General features: G+C 37.0%; 1 protein-coding gene across 1 annotated transcript in view; it reads left to right on the plus strand.

Annotated features, from left to right (window-relative positions):
• The window catches only part of LRP1 (LDL receptor protein 1), a 1646373-nt gene that overhangs the window by 212256 nt on the left and 1410709 nt on the right, over window positions 1–23408 (plus strand). The window contains exon 14 of the mRNA XM_090402369.1: window positions 22783–23014. Within this exon, the coding sequence (XP_090258495.1) occupies window positions 22783–23014 (232 nt within the window). The remainder of the gene's footprint in view (window positions 1–22782; window positions 23015–23408) is intronic.

A 23408-nucleotide genomic window follows, 5' to 3' on the forward strand; every position in this document is an offset into this window, starting at 1 on the left:
CTTGTTGATAGTATTGTAATTAACTCTGCCTGTAATGATTTTTTGTCAATTCATTAAATTTAATAGATACAAAGAAGATTTTCTTTTTCCTTACGAAACTGTCAAATTTATCCCGAACACCCTGTATATACACACACACACACACTAATTTTCCATGTTGTTTACAGTTATTTCCTCCATGTTTTTACTGGTTATTTCTTCTTTTTTAATGTGCACCTGACGAAGGCTGATACAAGCTGAAACTAGTTGTGTAGTACTCATAAACTTTGTTTTCATTTCTCTTGGGTTTAGTCATTCAATCTTTTTTTTATCTTTTTATAAATAAATAAATATATATATTTAAAAAAAAAAATTATGCAATTATTTTTCAATGGAAACATCTCTACTGTGTAAATACATGTATAAATACATAAATTCTTAAGTTAATTAAATTCTTGATTTCTGTTGAGATTGTCTCCTGTCCAGAGTACCACTGCAGGTTTTTAAAATTTCTAAATCTGAAATCAGAATTTGGCTATGCCAAATCTTCGTGATGCCAAACATCACGAAGCCAACATAAAAACTTTATTTACTCCACTCCCTAGTGAGCTATCCAAAACCTACACATCATAATCTTAAATATCCTAGTGTTTACCAGATCTGGTGCAACTGTGACATACCTTACTTTGACTAAACAGAGAAGTCAATCGAATTCTCTGTTTAGTGACGTCTCTCTTGTGCATTGAGGAGCACAAGAGAGACGTCACTTACAAGAGAATGTGAGCCAGTGCTTTGTCTATTCATGTTCTATTCTGGGCCAATTCTAATAAAGAAAACCCTAGCCATACAGTCCTGTGGGACAAGTCTAATAACATTTTCCGTTGCCATGATGAAGTAGAAAGGAACATAATAGAATCTAAGGAAATCCTTCTCAAACCCACTACATCTCAACAACAACCTGAGTTACAACCTTTCAGACTGTCAATGTGCTGTGGTGAAATACTGGCGTTCACGAGATGCTATACGCATGCATACGCCCAACAATGAAGTCAACAAGGGAACAATTTTGAATGCGCAGACTTCAACGTTGAAATATATATACACTGTAAGTGTTAATATTCGGTCCCTTTACACTAAGTATGAGAAATTTTCTTTTTGGATTTATTAATGGACCAATAGTTCTTTATAAATATATACACTCATCAACACGTTTTGCCAGCTTAAGTCTGTCTGGCTTCTTCAGGACAAGAAATGAGTACGCTAACGTTAAATGCTAAAAAAAGAGTGAAGTAACAACATTTAAATTGAAATGACAAGTAACATCGAGAGCATGGAGCATGGAGTTTTAGTCATTGTTTATTGGTCGTTCTGCTAAAACATAGTGAATTTATTAAGCTTTTCCAAATGTCTATTACTCTCGTGCCTTGATTTCTGCTGAGATTGTCTCCTGTCCGGAGTACCAGATGCAAATCTTCAATTTGGCATCTGGGCGATGCCAAATTGAAGATTTGGCATCGCCCTGAATAGAACATGAATAGACAAAGCACTGGCTCACATTCTCTTGTAAGTGATAACTCAATTGACTTCTCTGTTTAGCCAAAGTAAGGTATGTCACAGTTGCACCAGATCTGGTAAACACCAGGATATTTTAGATTATGATGTGTAGGTTTTGGATAGCTCACCAGGGAGTGGGATAGGAAGAGGAGTAAATAAAGTTTTTATGTTGGCTTCGTGATGTTTGGCCTATATAATTCAGTCCACAGGAACGTGGGATGTTATATACACCTGCATATATGCTGGCTCAGTTTCAACAAAAATAGCAAAAATCATGAGGTCTTTCAACATCAGGGTTGCCTTCAAACCTATTAAAACTACTCGACACATGTTAAGATCTCCTAAGGACAGCATTGCCTCCTACAAGTACGCAGGTGTATATAACATTCTATGTTTCTGTGGCTGAATTATATAGGCCAAACATTATGAAGAATAGAAATCCGAAAAAAAGAACATATAGGGGATGTCAACAACAACAACAGAACAGATACCTCAGGATTTGCCCATCATTTCTCGATTTTGAACCACTCCATCGATTGGGACAACGGCTCCATGCCGTACATTGAAGAAGATTTCAGATGTAGAAACTTTAAAGAAGCTGCAGTGGTACTCTGGATAGGAGACAATCTCAACAGAAATCAAGGCATGATACTAAAAGACATTTGGAAAAGCTTAATAAATTCACTATGTTTAGCAGAACTCAACTTCGCGAAAAACTATAAAATGCGAGTAACAAACAATGACTAAGACTCCACGCTCCATGCTCTTGATGTTACATGTCATTTCAGTTTCACTGTTGTTACTTCATTATTTTTTTAGCATTTAACGTTAGTGTACTCATTTCTTGTCCTGAAGAAGCCATACAGACTTAAGCTGGCAAAACATGTTGATGATTGTATATATTTATAAAGAACTATTGGTCCACTAATAAATCCAAAAAGAAAATTTCTCATACTTACTGTAAAGGGACCAAATATTAACACTTACAGTGTATATATATATTTCAACGTTGCAACATTGAAGCCTGCACATTCAAAATTGTTCCCTTGTTGGCTTCATTGTTGGGTGTATGCATGGGTATAGCATCTCGTGAATGCCAGTATTTCACCACAGCACATTGACAGTCTGAAAGGTTGTAACTCAGGTTGTTGTTGAGATGTAGGGGGTTTGAGAATTATTTCCTTTGATTCTATTATGTTCCTTTCTACTTCATCGTGGCAACGGAAAATGTTATTAGACTTGTCTCACAGGACTGCATGGCTAGGGTTTTCTTTATTAGAATTGGCCCAGAATAGAACATGAATAGACAAAGCACCGGCTCACATTCTCTTGTAAGTGACGTCTCTCTTGTGCTCCTCAATGCATAACTCGATTGACTTCTCTGTTTAGCCAAAGTAAGGTATGTCACAGTTGCACCAGATCTGGTAAACACCAGGATATTTAAGATTATGATGTGTAGGTTTTGGATAGCTTTTCTAAGAACCTTGGCTAATTTGGGTGAGACAGAGCTTATGTATGGAATAGAAATATTACTTTTACACTATTTGTCTCTTCATTATGGTTACCGGTAGGTCGCCATAATGAATTATTACTTACTAAGATAGAAAAAGCTACCTCCTTTCTTCCTACCCAAGAGGCAAACCTACTCTGCATTGAATCCATTTTCATCATCAATAACGCTAAACCCTCTACAGACAATATCTCTTCATTGGAATGACAGGCTCTTAAGAAGTTACAAAAGAACAAAAATATAATTATTCTTCTTACAGATAAAGGCAACACCACATTTTATTCTTAACATTGATGAATATCAAAATAAGATGATGGAATTGTTATGGAGTGACACTTACTCGATCCGCGAAAGAGATCCCACTCGTGAACTCCACAACCGGACCAATAATTTACCGAGAACTACCTTTGAATTACCTAGAAACATTCCATTCGCTTTTCTCTTTGTTCTCTCCATCCGCTTATACCATGATTATATGGACTTCCTAAAATTCACAAGATAAATACCCCCATTTCGACCTATCGTAGAAGGAAATGACTCCACAACATACAACCTTTCCAAATATCTGGCAAAATCTCTCAAATGTTTTTCTGGTAGGTCATCGTCCTTTATTAAAAACTCTGCGGATTTCATATCATGTATAAAAGATATCATTATTAAGGAAGATTAAATCATGGCAAGCTTTGACATAGTCTCCTTATTCACCAATGTTCCTACAGATGAAGTTCTTGTTCTACTCAAGGATAAATTATCTAAAAAGATCATGGCCTTACTTACTCATTGCATCAACTCAAGATACTTCAAATTTCAGGATATCATCTATAAACAGAATCATGGTCTTGCAATGGGTAATCTGTTGTCTCCTGTACTTGCTAACATCTATCTAGAAGATCTGGAAGTTAAAGCCATCTCTTCCTATCCTTTGAAACCAAGAATTTGGAGAAGATATAATGACCGCATTTTCCTGATTTGGAGCCATGGCTATTGTTATATATTTAGCAATGGGAATTTATATTATTTTTATTATAATATATATTATTATAATATTATATTTTATATAGTTTCTATATTAATATTATTCCGGACAACTCCAAGCAGTTGACAGACTCATCGAGGGAGGCCCTAACATCATGTCAAGAACAACTATTCGGCATTCACACAGTATCTATCATAGCTTGTCTTGAACTCATTCACGGTCGTAGCACCCACAACAGACTCTGGCAGCTTATTCCACTCATTCACCACTCTCCAAGTAAAAAACCTAGCTCTAACACCCTTGTCAACCACATTCTTGCCCATCTTCCATGCATGGCCCCTAGTCCGCCCACCTTCAGTCCTATTTTCCAAAATATCTTCTGGATTAATCTTATAGAAACCCTTCAGTAATTTGAATGTCTCAATCATATCACCCCTCTTCCACCTATCGACCAATTTCTGTAACCCACAAATCTTCAACCTATTCTCACAAGGTTCATTCCACAGACCTGCTATCATCTTGGTCACTCGTCTCTGGATCCTCTCCACTTCCTCCCCATCATGAAGGTACCCTGGCGCCCATATCTGGACACAGTAGTCCAGATGGGGTCTTATCAAGGCTCGATACAGAGGAACAACAACTTGTTTGTCTCTGCATGTTAAAGCATTTTTCAGCAGCCAAGTGATTTGATGAGTTGATTTAGCCACTTTTGCAATGTGCCCCCTAAACTTCAACTCCCTATCGACCAACACCCCTAAATCCCTGGCCTCATCAATCTCCTGGAGTATGGTTCCACCAATGTGATATACTGCTGCTATTCTTTTCACCCCAAAGTGCATAACCTTACACTTTGCCACATTAAAATGACATCCATTTTTCCTAGCCCAGTCCTCCAAACTATCTAAATCATCCTGTAAAATTTTGACATCCCGTGCACTCACAATTGCTCTACCCAACTTTGTATCATCAGTAAACAAGTGAACACTTCCTATCAGATCCTTCCTTACCTATATCATTGATGAACAAATTGAAAAGCAGTTAATTTGAAATTGAAAAGTACTTTATCTCTTATTTTTCTTCGTTTATACTTAATCAATTTGTTACTTAATTAAATCCTTTCTTATTCAAAACCTTATTCAATTAAAATCCAACTGGCTGTTCTATTGTTATGTCATTACTTTCTCTATATTTTCTGATTTATCTCTTCCTTTTCTATCTTTCTATTGCTATTTTACTTCGTCAGATATCGGGCCTAATATACTTACATCTAGGATTGTTTCCTCTTCGGATACTGACGAATTTATATTTTGCTGTGCCAGCCTGTATCCTATAGCAGAAAAGGATCCTTGCTCAGGGAGACAATACTAGATTCTGAGGTTTTCTTGCACAATATCTTACTTTAACACTGCCGTATAGATTCAGATTATTGCAGTCGTGACCTAAATCTATAATTATATACGTTATTTAATTCCTTCCTGCCATAATAGGTTCTGTTTTTTATAAGTGGTATTTTGGAATCGTAATCAGGCATGACTTAGGTTCAGGTAAATATGACAAGTTTATCGGAATATCTAAACACAACACACAAAAAATTCATACACTCAATTTAACTCAATACTAAATGAAACTTGAGTTAAGAGGTTAATATATTCTAAATTAATTAAAGGTCATAAAGCATGCGAAACACAATAACTACATATTGGGATAGATAGCAAATGATATGAAGTTAAACTAAAATTCCTTTCTGTAATGCTATTCATAAGATAATGAAAACAAACATTCTACTGTTACTCAGTTGCTAAAATCCACAATTCTGATCTCATTAAGTTAATCCTATCACATACAATTACTAAAGATCTTTTCCAAACAATTCTTCTTACTCTCTCAAAGGAGGTTAACTTTCAAATTAGAGACTGTCCACAGAGTTCTTTAGAATACTGTTCTTAATTTCACATTCGCAAACAATCTTCTCTCTTCTGTTGAATTTTATACACAAAATAGAGTAATTTCACCTTACCGAACTTTTTCCACGTCTTTCAGCACCACGTGTATGTCTGGTTACTTCTTCTCTATTGGCTGTCCACGTGCCAATGCGTAGGGGTTACGCTATCTTCATTATTTCTGCCGAAAATGGACCTAAATCTTTGCTTTTCAGGAAGAACTCAATGGTACTTCTCAGCGACAGCTTGATTCTGCTAGGACTGGAAATTTTTACCTTCAGCTCTGCGTAGAATCCTTCTCCATTTTCAAGAAAGCCTGCTGTCCGACATCTTATCTTAGCACAGACGCCTCACCCCCCCCCCTTTATGCAAACTCCCGCTTACTTCTGAGCCACCAAACAGGAAAACGATGCGACAAGAGACTTTTTGATACGGCGCTCGTCCCCTTATATTCCTCCTTAGAGCGCCCTCTTTTTCCTCAGTACCCTTTGCACACGACCCATATCTTTTCACCACTTGGGTTCATCCCTTGCTTTTTCAGGTTATGCTCTTGTATTCCCAGAATTCGTGTTAATATACGTTCCGCTTTAGCAACTGCCGCCAGCATTACGCTGTACACGTGTAGTTTTATACCTTCCAAAAATTATTACTTAATAACTATTTGATGACTCACAGTTAATTTTACACAGCTTAAGTGAGGCTTAAATGAAGTCAGATTATCTCTCTTTTAAGACATACTCTAATAAAATCTTAATATGAACACAACAAATTACATATATCGTACATGAAATAAGGAATGCAAATTTTATACATAAAGTGAATAAGTTTCACTTTTAATTACAGCTGATGTGCAGGTATTTCTCTCTTTTTTGTAAGTTTAATATGTTGGATTCTGAATGAATGATTTCTTTGCAAGATTCCTTCATTCAGGATCTAACAAATTTGGTCAACCCTGATTCGCTATTCAAAAAAACTAGGCACCGTGAGTGAATTTTTCCCCATAAGCGTTATGCACGGACTGATAGTTCTCCCTGAGATCTCGGGCCCAGGCCACTAAATTGCGCTGGGATTGGACTTCTTGAGAAGAAACCAATTCATGTGCAACTTTGTTAACCAGTCGCTGTCACTCTGTGGGAGAACTTTCGAACCTACACTCGCTCCCGACAATGTAAGCAAAATAAGTGTAACTAGGTCGATTGGGGGAGTATAATGGAGGGAGGGGTGAAGAGAGAGACTTGTGCACAATGCTCTGAATTTGCATGACTCCGATCCCGTTAAGGAGCTCCAAGAATTTTTTCAACTGGTGTATAAGAGATATCTCCAGGTATTCACTGAGGGAATCACCTCCTTACCCTGCACAAACGTGGTTGAACATATGGTGCAAGTCACTTCAGAGACACCGATATATGTTAAGCAGTACCAGACACCTTTTAAACACCTAGACAAATTGGAGAAATTATTAATGGAATATGAAAAGGCGGGAATCATCGAGAGGTCAAATTCTTGTTGGAACAGCCCCTTCATTCTGGTTGAAAAGTCAAACGGAGACCTAAGGTTCGTGTTAGACCTAAGGGAAGTCAATAAAGTCACTAAACCAATTGACTTCGCTGTATGCACAATAGAAGAGTTACTGGTTGGCCTGGAGCGAGCAAGAATGTTTTAAAAATTGGATCTCACTCACATACAGCCTCAGAAAGTTCCGATATATATTGCTGGGCCAACATATCATACTCGGGTCGGACTACAAACCCTTATCCTTCATTTCACCAATGAAGGATAAGAATCAAAGAATTGTGAGGTGGTCCTTAGAGATGCAAGAATTCAGGGTAGAAATTAATTACATTCCTGGGAGATCCAACGTTGTGGCTGACTATCTGTCTAGATCTCTGGACCCCAGCCCACGTGAGGACTCCTGCTCTGATTAGGAAAATATCAACCCTGTGCTATTGATCGAGAGAAAGAAGAAACCACTGTCCCTCCAACTTCAAAGTTGGGGGAAGTATGAAATAATAGAAGCCCAGAAATCGGACCCGATGTGGGGAGGGGGATGCATGAAGGATTGAAAAAAGGGGAAAGCCTCTCACACAACCAAGTGTTCCACAATACCATACATATGGATGAAGATGGACTTTTGTTGTCAAAACGACGTCACAGGGAGGTGGAAAGAAAAAATTCTTGTTCCTAAAGTCATGATTCCTTGGGTCTTGTACTCGTTTCATGATGTGGAGCTAGCCGGACATCAGGGTATCCACAGAACCTGGAAGAGCGTGACAGACAGATACCTATGGAAGGGCATGAGAGAAGATATTGAGAACTATGTGTCATGCCACGTGTGTCAACAGAAATCTGTCATTTCTGGTAAAGCACCACTGCAACCATTCCCGCTCCCATCACGACCATTTCAAGCTGTAGCTATGGATATTGTGGGACCCCTCCCCACTACCTCAAAGGGAAACAGGTACGTACTCGTCATGATCGACATGTTCTCAAGGTTTCCCGAAGCCACAGCCATGAAGAATCAAACAGTAAAGACCATGGCAAACAAGCTCTTCAAGCTGATTTTCTCTAGATATGGAACTCCCGATACCCTTTTGTCAGATCAGGGCACCAACTTTACGGCTGAAGTAATGCTCCAGCTCTGCTAATTATTGGGAATAAGGAAACTGTTTATTACCCCATGTCACCCCCAGGGAAATGGGATGTGCGAGAGGATGAATCGGACTCTGAAGCTCACTCTCTCCAAACTAGCAGAAGGGTGGGTTTCTGAGTGGGATTCCCATCTTGTGCACACCCTTTTCGCTTGTAGGACCACTCTCCATGCAGCAACAAGGGAAGCCCCTTGTTGTGCTCTATGTATTCGAGCCTCCTTTTCCCAATGATTTCAGAAATCCAGAGGCGAGCACTGGATTCCTAGACATCGATGAGTACTTGAACAACCTCGTCAAGGAAAACAGGCTGGCACATGAGTTGGTGGCCGAGTCAAGTAATGCGTGTTCCCAACGTGCCCGGTCTTATGCAGATAAATTCAGAAAACACAAAGACTTAAAACTAGGAAACTTGGTACTAGTGTAGCAGAACTCTGGGAGAAAAACGGGGGGAAAATTTGGAAGGAGCGCCACAGGGTCCTTTGAAATTATAGGAATACTATCCCCTGTGACATACAAGATAAAGGAGATGTCAGGGAAGAACCTTAGTAGTCCACTCAGATCGCCTAAAATTGTACTGATGCAGATCAAGTAGGTTGGTCTGTCTAGGCGATTCCCTCGAAAGCATCTGGGGAAAAGGGGAGAAATCAACAGAAAATAGAGGCTGTATGGGGACATGAAGAAAACACATCCCAGAGTAACCCCGTACACAAGACGTAGCAACAAGAGAGAAGAAGAGCAAAGCCTGTCGAAGGAATATCTTTCTGAACGCTTATAAAGAAGCACCGAATACACATCATGGGAATGAGCAAACTCAGTCATGTCATGAGGAAACAATACAGTCACATGAGCCAAGATACGTATTAAGGCCTAGAAAGAATAGAAGGTTCATCCCCAGAGGATTGAGGGAGAAACAAAAAGAGTTTTTATAAAGGAAATAGAAAAACTTTTTTATAAAAAAAGATGGGGCCTTTGCTAGATCCTGAATGAAGGAATCTTGCAAAGAAATCATTCATTCAGAATCCAACATATTAAACTTACAAAAAGAGAGAAATACCTGCACATCAGCTGTAATTAAAAGTGAAACTTATTCACTTTATGTATAAAATTTGCATTCCTTATTTCATGTACGATATATGTAATCTGTTGTGTTCATATTAAGATTTTATTAGAGTATGTCTTAAAAGAGAGATAATCTGACTTCATTTAAGCCTCACTTAAGCTGTGTAAAATTAACTGTGAGTCATCAAATAGTTATTAAATAATAATTTTTGGAAGGTATAAAACTACACGTGTACAGCGTAACGCTGGCGGCAGTTGCTTAAGCGGAACGTATATTAACACGAATTCTGGGAATACAAGAGCATAACCTGGAAAAAGCAAGGGATGAACCCAAGTGGTGAAAAGATATGGGTCGTGTGCAAAGGGTACTGAGGAAAAAGAGGTCGCTCTAAGGAGGAATATAAGGGGACGAGCGCCGTATCAAAAAGTCTCTTGTCGCATCGTTTTCCTGTTTGGTGGCTCGGAAGTAAGTGGGAGTTCGCATGAAGGAGGGGGAATGAGGCATCTGTGCTAAGATAAGATGTCGGACAGCAGGCTTTCTTGAAAATGGAGAAGGATTCTACGCAGAGCTGAAGGTAAAAATTTCCAGTCCTAGCAGAATGAAGCTGTCGCTGAGAAGTACCTTCGAGTTGTTCCTGAAACGCAAAGATTTAGGTCCATTTTCGGCAGAAATAATGAAGATAGCGTAACCTCTACATTGGCACATGGACAGCCAATAGACAAGAAGTAACCAGACATACACGTGGTGCTGAAAGATGCGGAAAAAGTTCGGTAAGGTGAAATTACTCTATTTTGTGTATAAAATTCAACAGAAGAGAGAAGATTGTTTGCGAATGTGAAATTAAGAACAGTATTCTAAAGAACTCTGTGGACAGTCTCTAATTTGAAAGTTAACCTCCTTTGAGAGAGTAAGAAGAATTGTTTGGAAAAGATCTTTAGTAATTGTATGTGATAGGATTAACTTAATGAGATCAGAATTGTGGATTTTAGCAACTGAGTAACATTAGAATGTTTGTTTTCATTATCTTATGAATAGCATTACAGAAAGGAATTTTAGTTTAACTTCATATCATTTGCTATCTATCCCAATATGCAGTTATTGTGTTTCGCATGCTTTATGACCTTTAATTAATTTCGAATATGTTAACCTCTTAACTCAAGTTTCATTTAGTATTGAGTTAAATTGAGTGTATGAATTTTTTGTGTATTGTGTTTAGATATTCCAATAAATTTGTCATATTTACCTGAAACTAAGTCATGCCTGATTACGATTCCAAAATACCACTTATAAAAAATAGAACCTATTTTGGCAAGAAGGAATTAAATAACGTATATAATTATAGATTTCGGTCACGACTGCAATAATCTGAATCTATACAGCAGTGTTAAAGTAAGATATTGTTGTAAGAAAGCCTCAGAATCTAGTATTGTTTCCCTGAGCAAGGATCCTTTTCTGCTATAGGATACTGGCTGGCGCAGCAAAATATAAATTCGCCAGTATCCGAAGAGGAAACAATCCTAGATGTAAGCATATTAGGCCTGATATCTGACAAAGTAAAATAGCGATAGAGAAAATATAGAGAAAGTAACAACATAACAATAGAACAGCTGGTAGGATTTTAATTGAATAAGGTTTTGAATAAGAAAGGATTTAATTAAGTAACAAATTGATTAAGTATAAACAAAGAAAAATAAGAGATAAAGTATAAATCCCATTGCTAAATATATAACCATGGGATTTATACTTTATCTCTTATTTTTCTTTGTTTATACTTTATCAATTTGTTACTTAAGTAAATCCTTTCTTAGCCACATTCAAATTAGCCAAGGTTCTTAGAAAATACAACATAAGAACTTTATTTACTCCTCTTCCTAAAATCTGCTTCTTAGTGAGCCATCCAAAACCTAGATATCATAATCCTAAATATCCTGGTGTTTACCAGATCTGGTGCAACTGTGACATAGCTAACTTTGGCCAAACAGAGAAGTCAGTTGAGTTATGCATTGAGAAGCACAAGAGAGACGTTACTTACAAGGGAATGCAAGCCTGTGCTTTGATTAGTCATGTTTTTTTCTGGGCCAATTCTAATGAAGAAAACCCTAGCCATACAGTCCTGTGGGACAAGTCTAATAACATTTTCCATTGCCATGATGAAGTAGAAAGGAAGATAATAGAAGCAAAGGAAATCCTTTTCAACCCCCTACATCTCAACAACAGAGTTACAACCTTTCAGACTGTCATTGTGCTGTGGTGAAATACAGGCGTTCACAAGATGTTATACGCATGCATATGCCCAACAATGAAGCCAATGCTGGAACAATTTTGAATGTGCAGACTTCAACGTTTCAACATTGAAATATATACAAACTAATTTTCCATGTTATTTACAGTTATTTTCTCCATGTTTTTACTGGTTATTTCTTCTTTTTTATTGTGCACCTGACGAAGGCTGATAAAAGCTGAAACTAGTTGTGTAGTAGTAATAAACTTTGTTTTCATTTCTCTCAGTTTTAGTCATTCAATCTTTTTATAAAAATGTACAACAACCGAGTAAATCAATCTTCATATATATATATATATATATATATATATATATATATATATATATATTAGGATAACCAAGCAATTTTATATGCTTGGTTATTTTAGCTCCTAATCCCAAGTGTGCAAACAATTAAGTTTGCGCCCGAAACCGGTCTGGGTAGTGACCCCACCCATAATGCATTGCAGTATACATCTTCTAGTGAGATGTGCTTTACATTATGGGAAAATACTAAGAATAGTGATCAAAGCTTTAACCACCTTTACAATGAGCTGCCCTGGTGTTGTACCATCTTTAGACTTGAACTTTGTTTCAGGCGCAAACTTAATTGTTTGCACACTTGGGATTAGGAGCTAAAATAACCAAGCATATAAAATTGCTTGGTTATCCTAATATACAATATACCCAAGTTAAAAATTTATTCCCATATATATATATATATATATATATATATATATATATATATTAAAAAATAATAATTATGCTGATTAGGAACACCGAGAAAGGTGTTCATATCTACCAAAACAAACAGCAAACTTACTCAGAATGAAAGCTATTTTTACAATAAACAATATTCGTTGACCTGCAGATAATTTATCCTGTGCTGAAAGAAAAGCTATTCACCACCTTCCTAATAACAACGAAATCATTATTCTATCAGCGGATAAAGGTAATGCAACTGTAATCCTAAACAGATCTGATTACTGTATCAAGATCGACGATTTATTAATATCTGATACTTACTCTCATTTACCAAGTGACCCTACGAGAGAACTTCATAACCAAACCAACAACCTCAATTCTACTTCAGAACTTCCTAGACACACCAGGCTATCTCTCCACTATCTTCGTCCCCTAATTCTCCGTTTGTATGGCCTCCCGAAGATCCACAAGGCAGACACTACTTTAAGACCGATTGTTGAAGACATTGACTCTCCCACTTACAACCTGTCCAAATACCTTGCCTCTTCCTTAAAACATCTCATTGGTAATTCCTCCTCATATATCAAAAACTCTGAAGATTTCACATCTCAGATAAAAAATTTAAAACTGAAGGATTCTGACAGAATGATTAGTTGTGATGTCTCTCTCTCTCTCTTCACAAATGTGCCCACAGAAGAAGTCCTCAATCTATTGAAAAACGAAGTTTCCAAAAAAAATTTTATCCTATTGCTACATTGCATAAATTCCGGCTATTTCTCATTTGATAGTAAAATATATAAACATACAAGAGGCCTGGCTATGGGCAGCCCATTGTCTTCAGTGTAAGCCAATATATTTCTAGAAGACTTTGAAGAAAGAGCTATTTCAAGCACAACTTTAAAACCTAAACAGTGGCTACGATACATGGATGATATCTTCCTCATCTGGGAATATGGTCTAGAGGAGTTACAATCCTTCCTAGATCATTTGAATAATCGGCACCAGAACATCAAATTCACATCAGAACTTAAGATGAATGGCGTACTCGTCTTTTTGGATTTAAAGTTCACTAGGTTGCCTGATTGTCTGAACTTTTCGATTTTTCGTAAAATTACTCACAGAGACAGATACTTACATGCCTAATCTCATCACTTCCCTCTAAGGAAATTTGATATTATTTTCACTCTGGCCCATCGGGTGAGATCTCTTATTTCAGAAGAAGAAGATCTTCAAATAGAACTTGACCACCTCAAAAGCACATTCTTGAACAACGACTATTCATCTCGAAGCATAACTAAATGTCTATATCCACGTCCTCAACCTCAGCAAGAAGATAACTTCAATCCTATTACACACATTCAATTGCCATTTGTAGGCTCTCCATCACCAAAAACTGGCGAAAATTATGAAGAAATTCAACATTAGAACTTACTTCACCACCCTACCAAAACTTCGTTCTTTCCTGAGTCAACCCAAACAAAAACACGACCAACTTCAATTTCCAGGAGTTTACAAAATTATCTGCAGCTGCAGTAAACCTTATTATGGACAAACAGATAAGTCTGTCTCACAATGTCTTGAGGAGCATCAATGTGACATCTGTTACAAGAGAACCCGTGCGAGCGTCCTCTTCAGTCATGTTCTTTTCTTTGCTAACTCCAATCTAGAAGAGTGCCAACACCAGATAGACTGGAACATTATGACCACTATCCATGAATGCAGTGACGAACTAGAGAGGCATATCTTAAAATTAAAAGAAATAGTCCGTGGATGATCATAATTCTAGTAGCAAGGCTTATACGTTGGTCACTACATAACTGGTAATTAGTTTACGGAATTAACAACGCATATAAAGTATATTAATTAAAGGTAACTTTAATGAATAACTTCTATATTTCGGCAATGTTGCGTTGTCATCTTCAGGAACATAAAGATATGGTATGTGCACGCAGGCACTAACAAAAGCAAATGAGGAAGAAAGCAAGAAACTAATATTATTCCTAAAGTCCTAATGGTGCCCTCTGGTGGGTTAATTTGGTTGTCTTGGCAGTTGGGCTGAAGTTCTCATAATATAGAAGTTATCTATATTTCTCAAAATATAGAAGTCATTCATTAAAGTTACCTTTAATTAATATACTTTATATGCGTTGTTAATTCCATAAACTAATTACCAGTTATGTATGACCAATGTATAAGCCTTGCTACTCAGGCTTCAAATGACCGAGTTAAAAAAAATTATCAGCATAAGTTAAGAAAAGCTTATTCAACATTGTAACTAAGCTGTGTCCGAAAGTTAAATTCATCATTAATGGTGAGTTCTCTATGTGAGTGCATAATATAATATTAAATTATAGAGCAGAGAAGCTTATATTTATCTTACCTAGATACTAAAATAGACAATACAAATTTACATATATTTACAGCAAAATGTGGAAACATGAGAAAGTAAGAAATGTAGAAAACTTTTTCTAACTTTAAAAAATTACAGGGAAGCTTATGATTTTTTTATACATTTGGCTATAGAATATGGATGGATCCATGATGTTCTCCTTTACAAAATTTCACTTATTTCAAATTGAAGCATCTTAGCTCTATACTTAAAAATTTGACAATTATTATATTTAGGGAGAGCAAAATTTTATTTTCCATTTTTATCAAAGAGGATCCTAAAAGTGTTCATTTTAGCAATGTAAAATAAACAGTAAATAGGAGATATTAAATATATATGCTTATTTTGTAGCCAAATGTGAGTCACATGCTTGTGGCTCACATTTAGCTATATGTTTGTGTGTATAAATGGAGGAACATGGTCTGGGCGAAATGGCTATGAAAAGGGAACTGACAGAGTTTGAAAGAGGGATATTGATGCCATGTTGCAGGCTTATCTGTTTGGCAAATTGTTGACAAATTGGGCCATCCCAGGTTACCAGTCAGTGATACCATACTGAGATGGAATCGCTAGGAGTCAACTGCAAGTATTACCCACAGTGGACAATTCACCACACTCACGAAGCATGACCATTGGGTGCTATGAAGGATAACATAAAAACCACCATTTGTCAGCTGACACATTGAATGTGGAGTTACAGGCATCAACTGGAACATGAATCCACACAAAAAAATATTCAGAACCAAGGCTCACAAGGGTCTCAGTGGTAGGACCCTAATATATAAGTCACATATCCTGAACCAACATGCAGGCATTATCTTCAGTGATGCAAAGAGTGTGTATAGTGGGATGTGGAAGCTTGGAAATCTGTGTTATGGAACGACAAATCATGATATACCCTTTACCTAGCAGATGGATGGGTGTGGTAGATGCCCAGTAAACATCTCTTACCAGAGTGCATAACCCCAACTGTGAAATTTGGAGGTGGCAATGTGATGGTATGGTCCTGTTTTTCTTGGTTTGGCCGTGGACCATTGTTTGTCATGCCACTATCATTTAACTCCGAGGTATCTAAACATTCTGGACAATGCAGTGCTTCCTACTTTGTGGTGTTTATCTGGAACTGACCACTGTTTCTTTCAACAAGACAATGCATCATGTCATAAGGCTGCTGCAAATAACTTCATGGTTTGTGGATATGAATGCCACCACACTTGACTGGCCTCTACCGAGTCCCTACCTCATCCCTATTGAATATCTGTGGGATGAACTGGAGCATCTGGTGAGGTCAAGTGATGTCTATCCTCACAACAGTCCAGGACCTCGTTACATGCCTACAGGAAGAATTGTCCAAAATTCCCATTGATCGCTATTGTTTGTGCTAAGTATGCCCTGTAGGATTGCTGCATTCATCCCAGTGAAAGGAGGTTCTGCATATTATTAAGGTGGATACCATGGCTGTTTGTTCCTCACACTGTGATGTTCATCGATTTCTTTCCAAGCAGTGTATATAGAAACTCGGAGCGTTATGAATAAAGAAAATAACTTATGAGGACACAATCCTTATCATTGGAGGTGCATTAGCTTGCACTACTTTTTTTTTTTTTTAAAAAAAACTTTCCATTTTTCTTTATATGTATATATATATATATCATCATCAGCCATTATCGATCCACTGCTAGATGAAGGCTTTTCCAAGATTACTCCAACACTCTCTGTCCATGGCTCTCCTTTTCCACATCACTCCTACAAATCTGATGATATCATCAATCCACCGTGATTTTGGTCGGGGGTCATGGTCGTTTTTTTCTCTCATGGAATCCAGTCCAGTACTTCTTTTTGTCCATCGCTGATCTTGTCTTCGAGCAATATGCCCAGCCCATTGCCACTTCAAAGGTTTCACTCTTTCTATCATGTCAGAGACTTTGGTTTGATTTCTTATCCATATATTCCTTTTGTGATCCAATCTTGTGATACCAAGTATACTTCTTTCCATACTAAATTGTGTTGTTCTTAATTTTTGAATTTCCTTTGCATTCAGTGTCCATGTTTCACAGCCAATGTCAGTATAGGAAGAATACACTGGTTAAAAACCTTTCTCTTTGGCTTTTGAATATTGAATGTAATTTTCCAAATGCTTTCCTCCCAAGCATCGCACGCCTTTTAATTTCATCCATGCTATTATTTTGTTCCATTGATATTTGTTATCGTAAGTATATGTGATGATCTAGTTGCTTAATTTCCTCGTTATTGATTTTTATTATTTCTGGTTGGACATAACTATTGAACATAACTTGGGTCTTCTTTAGGTTTATCTTTAAGCCTGCTGTTCTGCTAGCAATTTGGAGCTCATGGATACGAGTCTGTAATTCATGTGCAGTTGAAGTAAAGATAACTAATGTCATCTGCAAAGCGTAAATGGCTTAAATATCCATTTATCTTCAGACCTTTCCCTTCCCAATCAAGAAGTTTGAATATTTCTTCTAGGCATGCTGTGAATAATTTTGGAGATATTATGTCACCCTGTCTTATACCTTTCTGTATTCCTACAGTAGAGATGTTTCCATTGAAATGAATTGCTGCTGTGGCATTGGTGTATGCTGATTTGATGGTTCTGATGTAGGGCTCCTCCACTTGTTGGTTTCGTAATGCTTTAAGTATTGCACAAGTTTTAAGTGAATCAAAGGCTTTCTCATAGTCAATAAAACCAAGACATAGTGGTAATTGATATTCATTACATCATTCAATAATCTGCTGTACAACTTGAATATGGTCCATTGTACTAAAGCCCCTTCGATAGCCTACCTGTTCTTTTTGTGCTAAGTCACACAAAGAGTTACACAAAGTCTATTAGCTAAGACTTTTGTAAAGACTTTGTAGACCACTGATAGTAGACTGGTAGGTCATTAGTTCGTCAAGTCTTCTATCTCACCTTTTTTATGTATCAGAATTAGGGTAGCCTCCTTCGATGTTGTTGGTACATCGTTTTTCTTCAGGCATAAAGTAAATAGCTTTGCTAAGAGTTCGTAGATTATTTCTCCGCCTGTTTTTAGAAGTTCAGCTTTAACTCCATCCTCACCTGCTGCTTTGGAAGCTTTGGATGCTCTGCATAACTTATTCTGGTAGAATCCGTGGTACTTCAGCTGTGTTGTAGTTGTCTTCTTCTTCATTTAATTCATCATCCTGGTATAATATTGATTAGAATTCTTCAATTATTTTTGCTATAGCATATCTATCTCTGGTGATGGTCCCGTCTTGTTGTTTGACTGCAGCCATCTGTTTGCTGTTCATCAGTTGCTTTGGCTTTTTTGAGACTATGGTTGTTTTCAATTGTTTGTTGTATGAATTTACAATTGAATTTTCTTATTTCTTCTGTGATACGTTTTCTGATTGTTTTGCACAATTCCGTGTATTCAATTTTATTCTGTAGGTTAATTGATTTCATTTCTCTTCATTTCTTCATAAGCTGTTTTGTTTCTTCAGAGATTTTGTCTTGTTTCTGTTCTGTGGTACCAGCTATTTCAAGTGAGCATTGTAAAAGGTTTTGGATAATAATGTCATTACTTTCTGATAGATCAGCATTGTTTAAATAATGTTGTTTAAACAACATTATTAAAACAATGATGTTTAATGATTGTATTTAAATCTATTGTTTAGTTCATGTTTAAATCTATTGTTTAATTCATGTTGGAATATATCTTTTTTAATATTGAGTTTGTGTACATCTATGTTTTGCTTTGATTTCCGAAACATTTTTCTTCTTTCTTTTTGGCAGTTTATTTGAATATTACTGCGTACCATACGATGGTCACCTCCAATGTTGAAGGTGTTTATAACAGAGCAGTCTTGAAAGATGTTTTTCTTATTGCTGAGGATGAAGTCAATTTCACTAGTTTTTCCATTTGGACTTTTCCATGTCCACTTTCTATGTGTTTTTTTTTCTTGAAGAAGTAATTCATGATATATAGGTTTTCTTTTTCTGCAAATTCTATTAACCTTGCTCCTCTGTCATCTATCATGCCATATCCAAAATTTCCCATTGAGCTTTCATCGGAATGTTGAATACCAATTCTAGCATTAAAGTCTCCCATTACAATTCTGAAATGATGTTTTCCTTTATTGTAGAGCTGGGATATATCATGATAGAAGGCTTCAATTTCTTCGTCAGTATGACTTATTGTTGGTGCATAGACTTGGACGATCTTAAGAGTGTAGCTTTTCGAAATTTCAACAACAATACATTTGCTATTCGATTGGATACACTGTCAAATTCTATTATGTTGTTCTTCAGTTTTTTGTTGATCAAGAATCCAACTCCACTGATTCTTTCTTTATCTTGACCTCTATAATATAATATGTCTCCATTTTTTAATCGAAGAATTTCTTCACCATTACGTCTGACTTCGCACAGTCCAAGAACATCCCACCGGTGCCGGCAAAGGTTGGTCGATTGGTAGAGCCTCCGCTACTAATGGCTCAGTTAAGTAAGTTTGAGCGCGGTTAGTAGTTGGAAGAGGACCAATCGTTCGATGCTGTTGGCACACTCTCCCTCAATGAGTCTTTGGACTCCCTGGAGGTGTCAAATAATAATAATAATAATAATTTTAGTCGCTTTAGCTCTTCAGTTAGTTCAGTTAACCGTGCTTCACTGCTCAGAGTCCTACAGTTTAATGTTCCAAGCTCTAGTTTCCAATATATATGGCTATTCTTATAGATAAACTTATATGGTAATACATAACTATCAGATTTTAGGGGAAAGACAACGTATACTAAAATATTAATTAAACAACTGTAATTAATGCTTCCTATATTTCCGTAATGTTAAATTACCATCTTCAGGGAACATTAAAATAATGATATGTGCATGCAGGTACTAACACCAAAGAAATATGGCTGAAGAAAACAACTGAAGTTGGTCCTAGAGTCCTAAAGGTGCCCTCTAGTGGGCTAAATTGGGTTGTCGTGGCTGATATTCCTAGGATGCAAGCCTCCCACATTTGGGGCAGTCTCATGCATCCAAATTTGTTGAGGTTTAGGGAGTTTTTTAGAGCTGAGGCTGATTCCAGGAATAATCTTTCATATTTATAGTTGCTGTGGTGTAGTAAAGTGGCTTCTTCCAGTGTATTTTGTGGTAGGTGTCCAAAGCATGGTCAGCAAATCCTGAGTCGCTGTATTGGTGGAACCGGATATGGTCCTTATGTTCAGATACCCTGATATTAGCTGTCCTGCCTGTTTGGCCATAGTAGGACAGTCTGCAACTACAAGGGACCTGGTATACTCCAGGTAGGTCTAGGGGGAAAGTGGCTGGTCTTTGGTGGAGTGGATAAGAGAGGTCAATTTTTATATGGTTTGTAACAAGTTGTCAGGTCATATTATTTTAGGATTTTTGTTAGCTTCTCAGAAGTACTCCAGATATAAGGAATGGTGACAGATTTAGAGTAATCTCTGTTATGGAGGGGGGGGGGGGATTGTGGTTAATTGGTTTAATATTTTTTGGATTTTTTCGTAGTTGTAGCCATTGGCTACAAAGGTGTTAAGAATATGGTTAAGCTCAGTTAGGACATTGTTATCTGAACTGATTAATTTTGTCCTGTTATATAGGGTTTTTATAATCCCATATTGTTGGGAGGGAGAGTAGTATGATTACTGGCGAATGTATCTACCTGTATGTGTAAGTTTTCTGTAAGCAGAGAAAGCCAGGGATCCATCAGGCTGGCATGTAATCAGAGTGTCTAGGAAAGGAAGATTGTTATTGTTTTCCTTTTCCAAGGTAAACTGGATCCTGGGGTGTCGATTGTTTAAGTGTGTTAAAAAGTTGTGGAGTGTGTCCAAGCCATGAGGCCAAATAGCGAACACATCATTTACATAGCATTGCCAAACAGCAGGTTTAAGTGGAGCAGAGTTTAAGGCTTTTTCTTCAAAGGTCTCCATAAAGAAGTTGGCCAGGGGTGGGGAGAATGGAGAACCCATGGTTGTCCCCTCTATCTGTAGAATTTGCCTTGCCAGACAAAATAGCCTGAGTTCATGGTGAACTAAAATAGGGCTGAGATATCAGGAGGAAATTTGGTTTGGATGAGATCAAAGGTATCTTTGAGTGGGACATTGGTGAATAAGGAGGAAACATCAAAACTGACCATTAGGTCAGTGTGTTGGAGTGAGAGGTTTTCTATACTGGCTTTAAAGTGGGCTGAATTTTTATGTGCGAAGGTGTGTTGCCAGTATATTGTGTGAGCACTTGAGTTAATTTGTATGTGGAGGAATCAATGCCATCCATATGGGACATAATGGCACAGTTTTTTTTATGGGTTTTTGGTAGTCCATATATTTGAGGGTGGGGGATCTAGAGTTAAAAGGTTTTAGTTTGTTAGTCACTTCCACAGGCCAAGAAGTAATCTTCTTAAGGAGCCTATGGAGTGTTCTGATTTGGGAGCTGGTGGGATCATATTCTATAGGGAGGTAGGTAGATACCTCTTTACAATTAGATAAGCTTACCTGTGTAGTCAGTTTTGTTTAGAACTACAGTGGCATTTCCCTTATATGCTTTAGTAATTATTATTTTACTCTTGTTTTTAATTTCTTGCAGAGCTTTGAATTCTTGCTTATATAGGTTGCTTTTTGGTGGTTTAGCTTGGGTAAGAACACCAGCTACATCCAGATCTGATATTGTTGGCAATATGGTTGGGAAGGTTGCAGTTACCGCATTCTACCTGTATCATTATTTCTTCAGAAGGGATTTTTTTTCTGTGCTATATTGTGAAGTTGTGGTCTAGCGAGAGAGAGAGCTGATTGCTTCAGGCTTCAGAGTAAGGAATGACAGGTTTATTACTGTGTTGAGTGGTAGTTGAGGTTTGCAAGCTGAGTTTTTTTTTTCATTTTCAAAGTTTTTGATGTGCTGAAATCGAATTTTTTTGAATTCCTTTTCTGCTGAAACATTAGAGACATTGGAAAGGATCATACAAAATGTCGTTGTTAAGCGTGGCGACAAGCTCTTCTTCTTGCACAAGAATAGCCTCATTGGTGTCGGCCAAGAGAATGCGGGTGGTGGCAATCTGCTTCTGTAAGAGAATGAAGCTAGTTTGTCTCTATATGTGGAGAGCTTTAGGTGAAGTGAATCAGTGTTTTAATTTTGCACAGTTAGGGATCACATTAATATCCTAGCAGCATTTTAGGAAGGCTAATTGATTCATTTGTCTAGAAATCTTCAGTTTTAATTTGCCGTATTGACATGCCTTGCATGCGATGGAATCTCCATGGATTATTGTAATTCTTGTAGATAAACTTACACGATGATAATACATAACTCCTTGCTTTCTTGTATATATATATATATATATATTTCAGCATCTCCTTGGACCTGCAGTTCCTCTTGCATAAAGGCAACTGATATTCAGGCAGCTCTTAAAAACTGACCTATTGAAATAAGTAGCCTGAGTTGATTTCTTAATTATATCTTCACCACTGCCATAGTCACTACTTGTCTGATCTGATATAACTAATCTTATTGTTCTTGGGGTCATACTCATTCTGCCTTCTCTTGCATACTCTCTTTGTCATTACAGTGTGATGACCAAGAATAAGTATGGTATCTGTTGCTGACTTTATTGTGGTTTCTTCATGTTTTCAAAGTTCTTGTCAAACATTTAATTATCATTTGTCAAATATATAAATGCATACTTTTTAATAAAGTTCAGTTTGAAAAAAAAGTTTGTTTTAATTTATAATTTTTCCCCTCCTAAATTTTGCATATATGATATACTTTAGGTATATGTATTGGTCAGATTGGTCAACTGAACCCCGTTCTGCTAGCGACAACCAGTTTGGTGGAAAGATTGAAAGGGCATACATGGATGGATCAAAAAGAGAAGTATTCATTGACACTCAGCTTCAGTGGCCCAATGGTTTAAGCTTGGACTATGTTGATAAGAAACTATACTGGTGCGATGCATATCTTCATAGAATTGAGAGAATAAATTTAGATGGAAGAGAAAGAGAGGTAGGCTTAAATTTTATATATATGGTTGAATGTAGTCTGCTTGCACTAAGGACATAGAAAATAGATAATATGACTAAAATTCAAAGGAAACAACAACAAAATACACTGGTATTTATTCAAAAGACACTACTATTTTTGTTGATATTACAAAAGGACCACTTTGATTTTACGAAATTGCATAAGAAACAATTCTTGCGTATTCTTTCTTTTTTCAGTGTCATTGAATGGCAAACAGCACTCATTATATTAGATCTATAGACTCACCTACTGTTTTGGATAAACAAAACAATAATAACATTAAAATTCTGTGTCTTGATCTTTCCATTAAGGTCATCTTCAGGAATGTGTGTACTGTGTGTGTGTGTATATATATGTGTGTGTGTGTGTGTGTGTG

The sequence above is a fragment of the Typopeltis vanoorti genome, chromosome 2 (genome assembly GCF_054136105.1).
Source record: "Typopeltis vanoorti isolate ZY-2024b chromosome 2, IOZ_Tvanoo_1.0, whole genome shotgun sequence".
NCBI classification, from domain to species: Eukaryota; Metazoa; Arthropoda; class Arachnida; order Uropygi; family Thelyphonidae; genus Typopeltis; species Typopeltis vanoorti.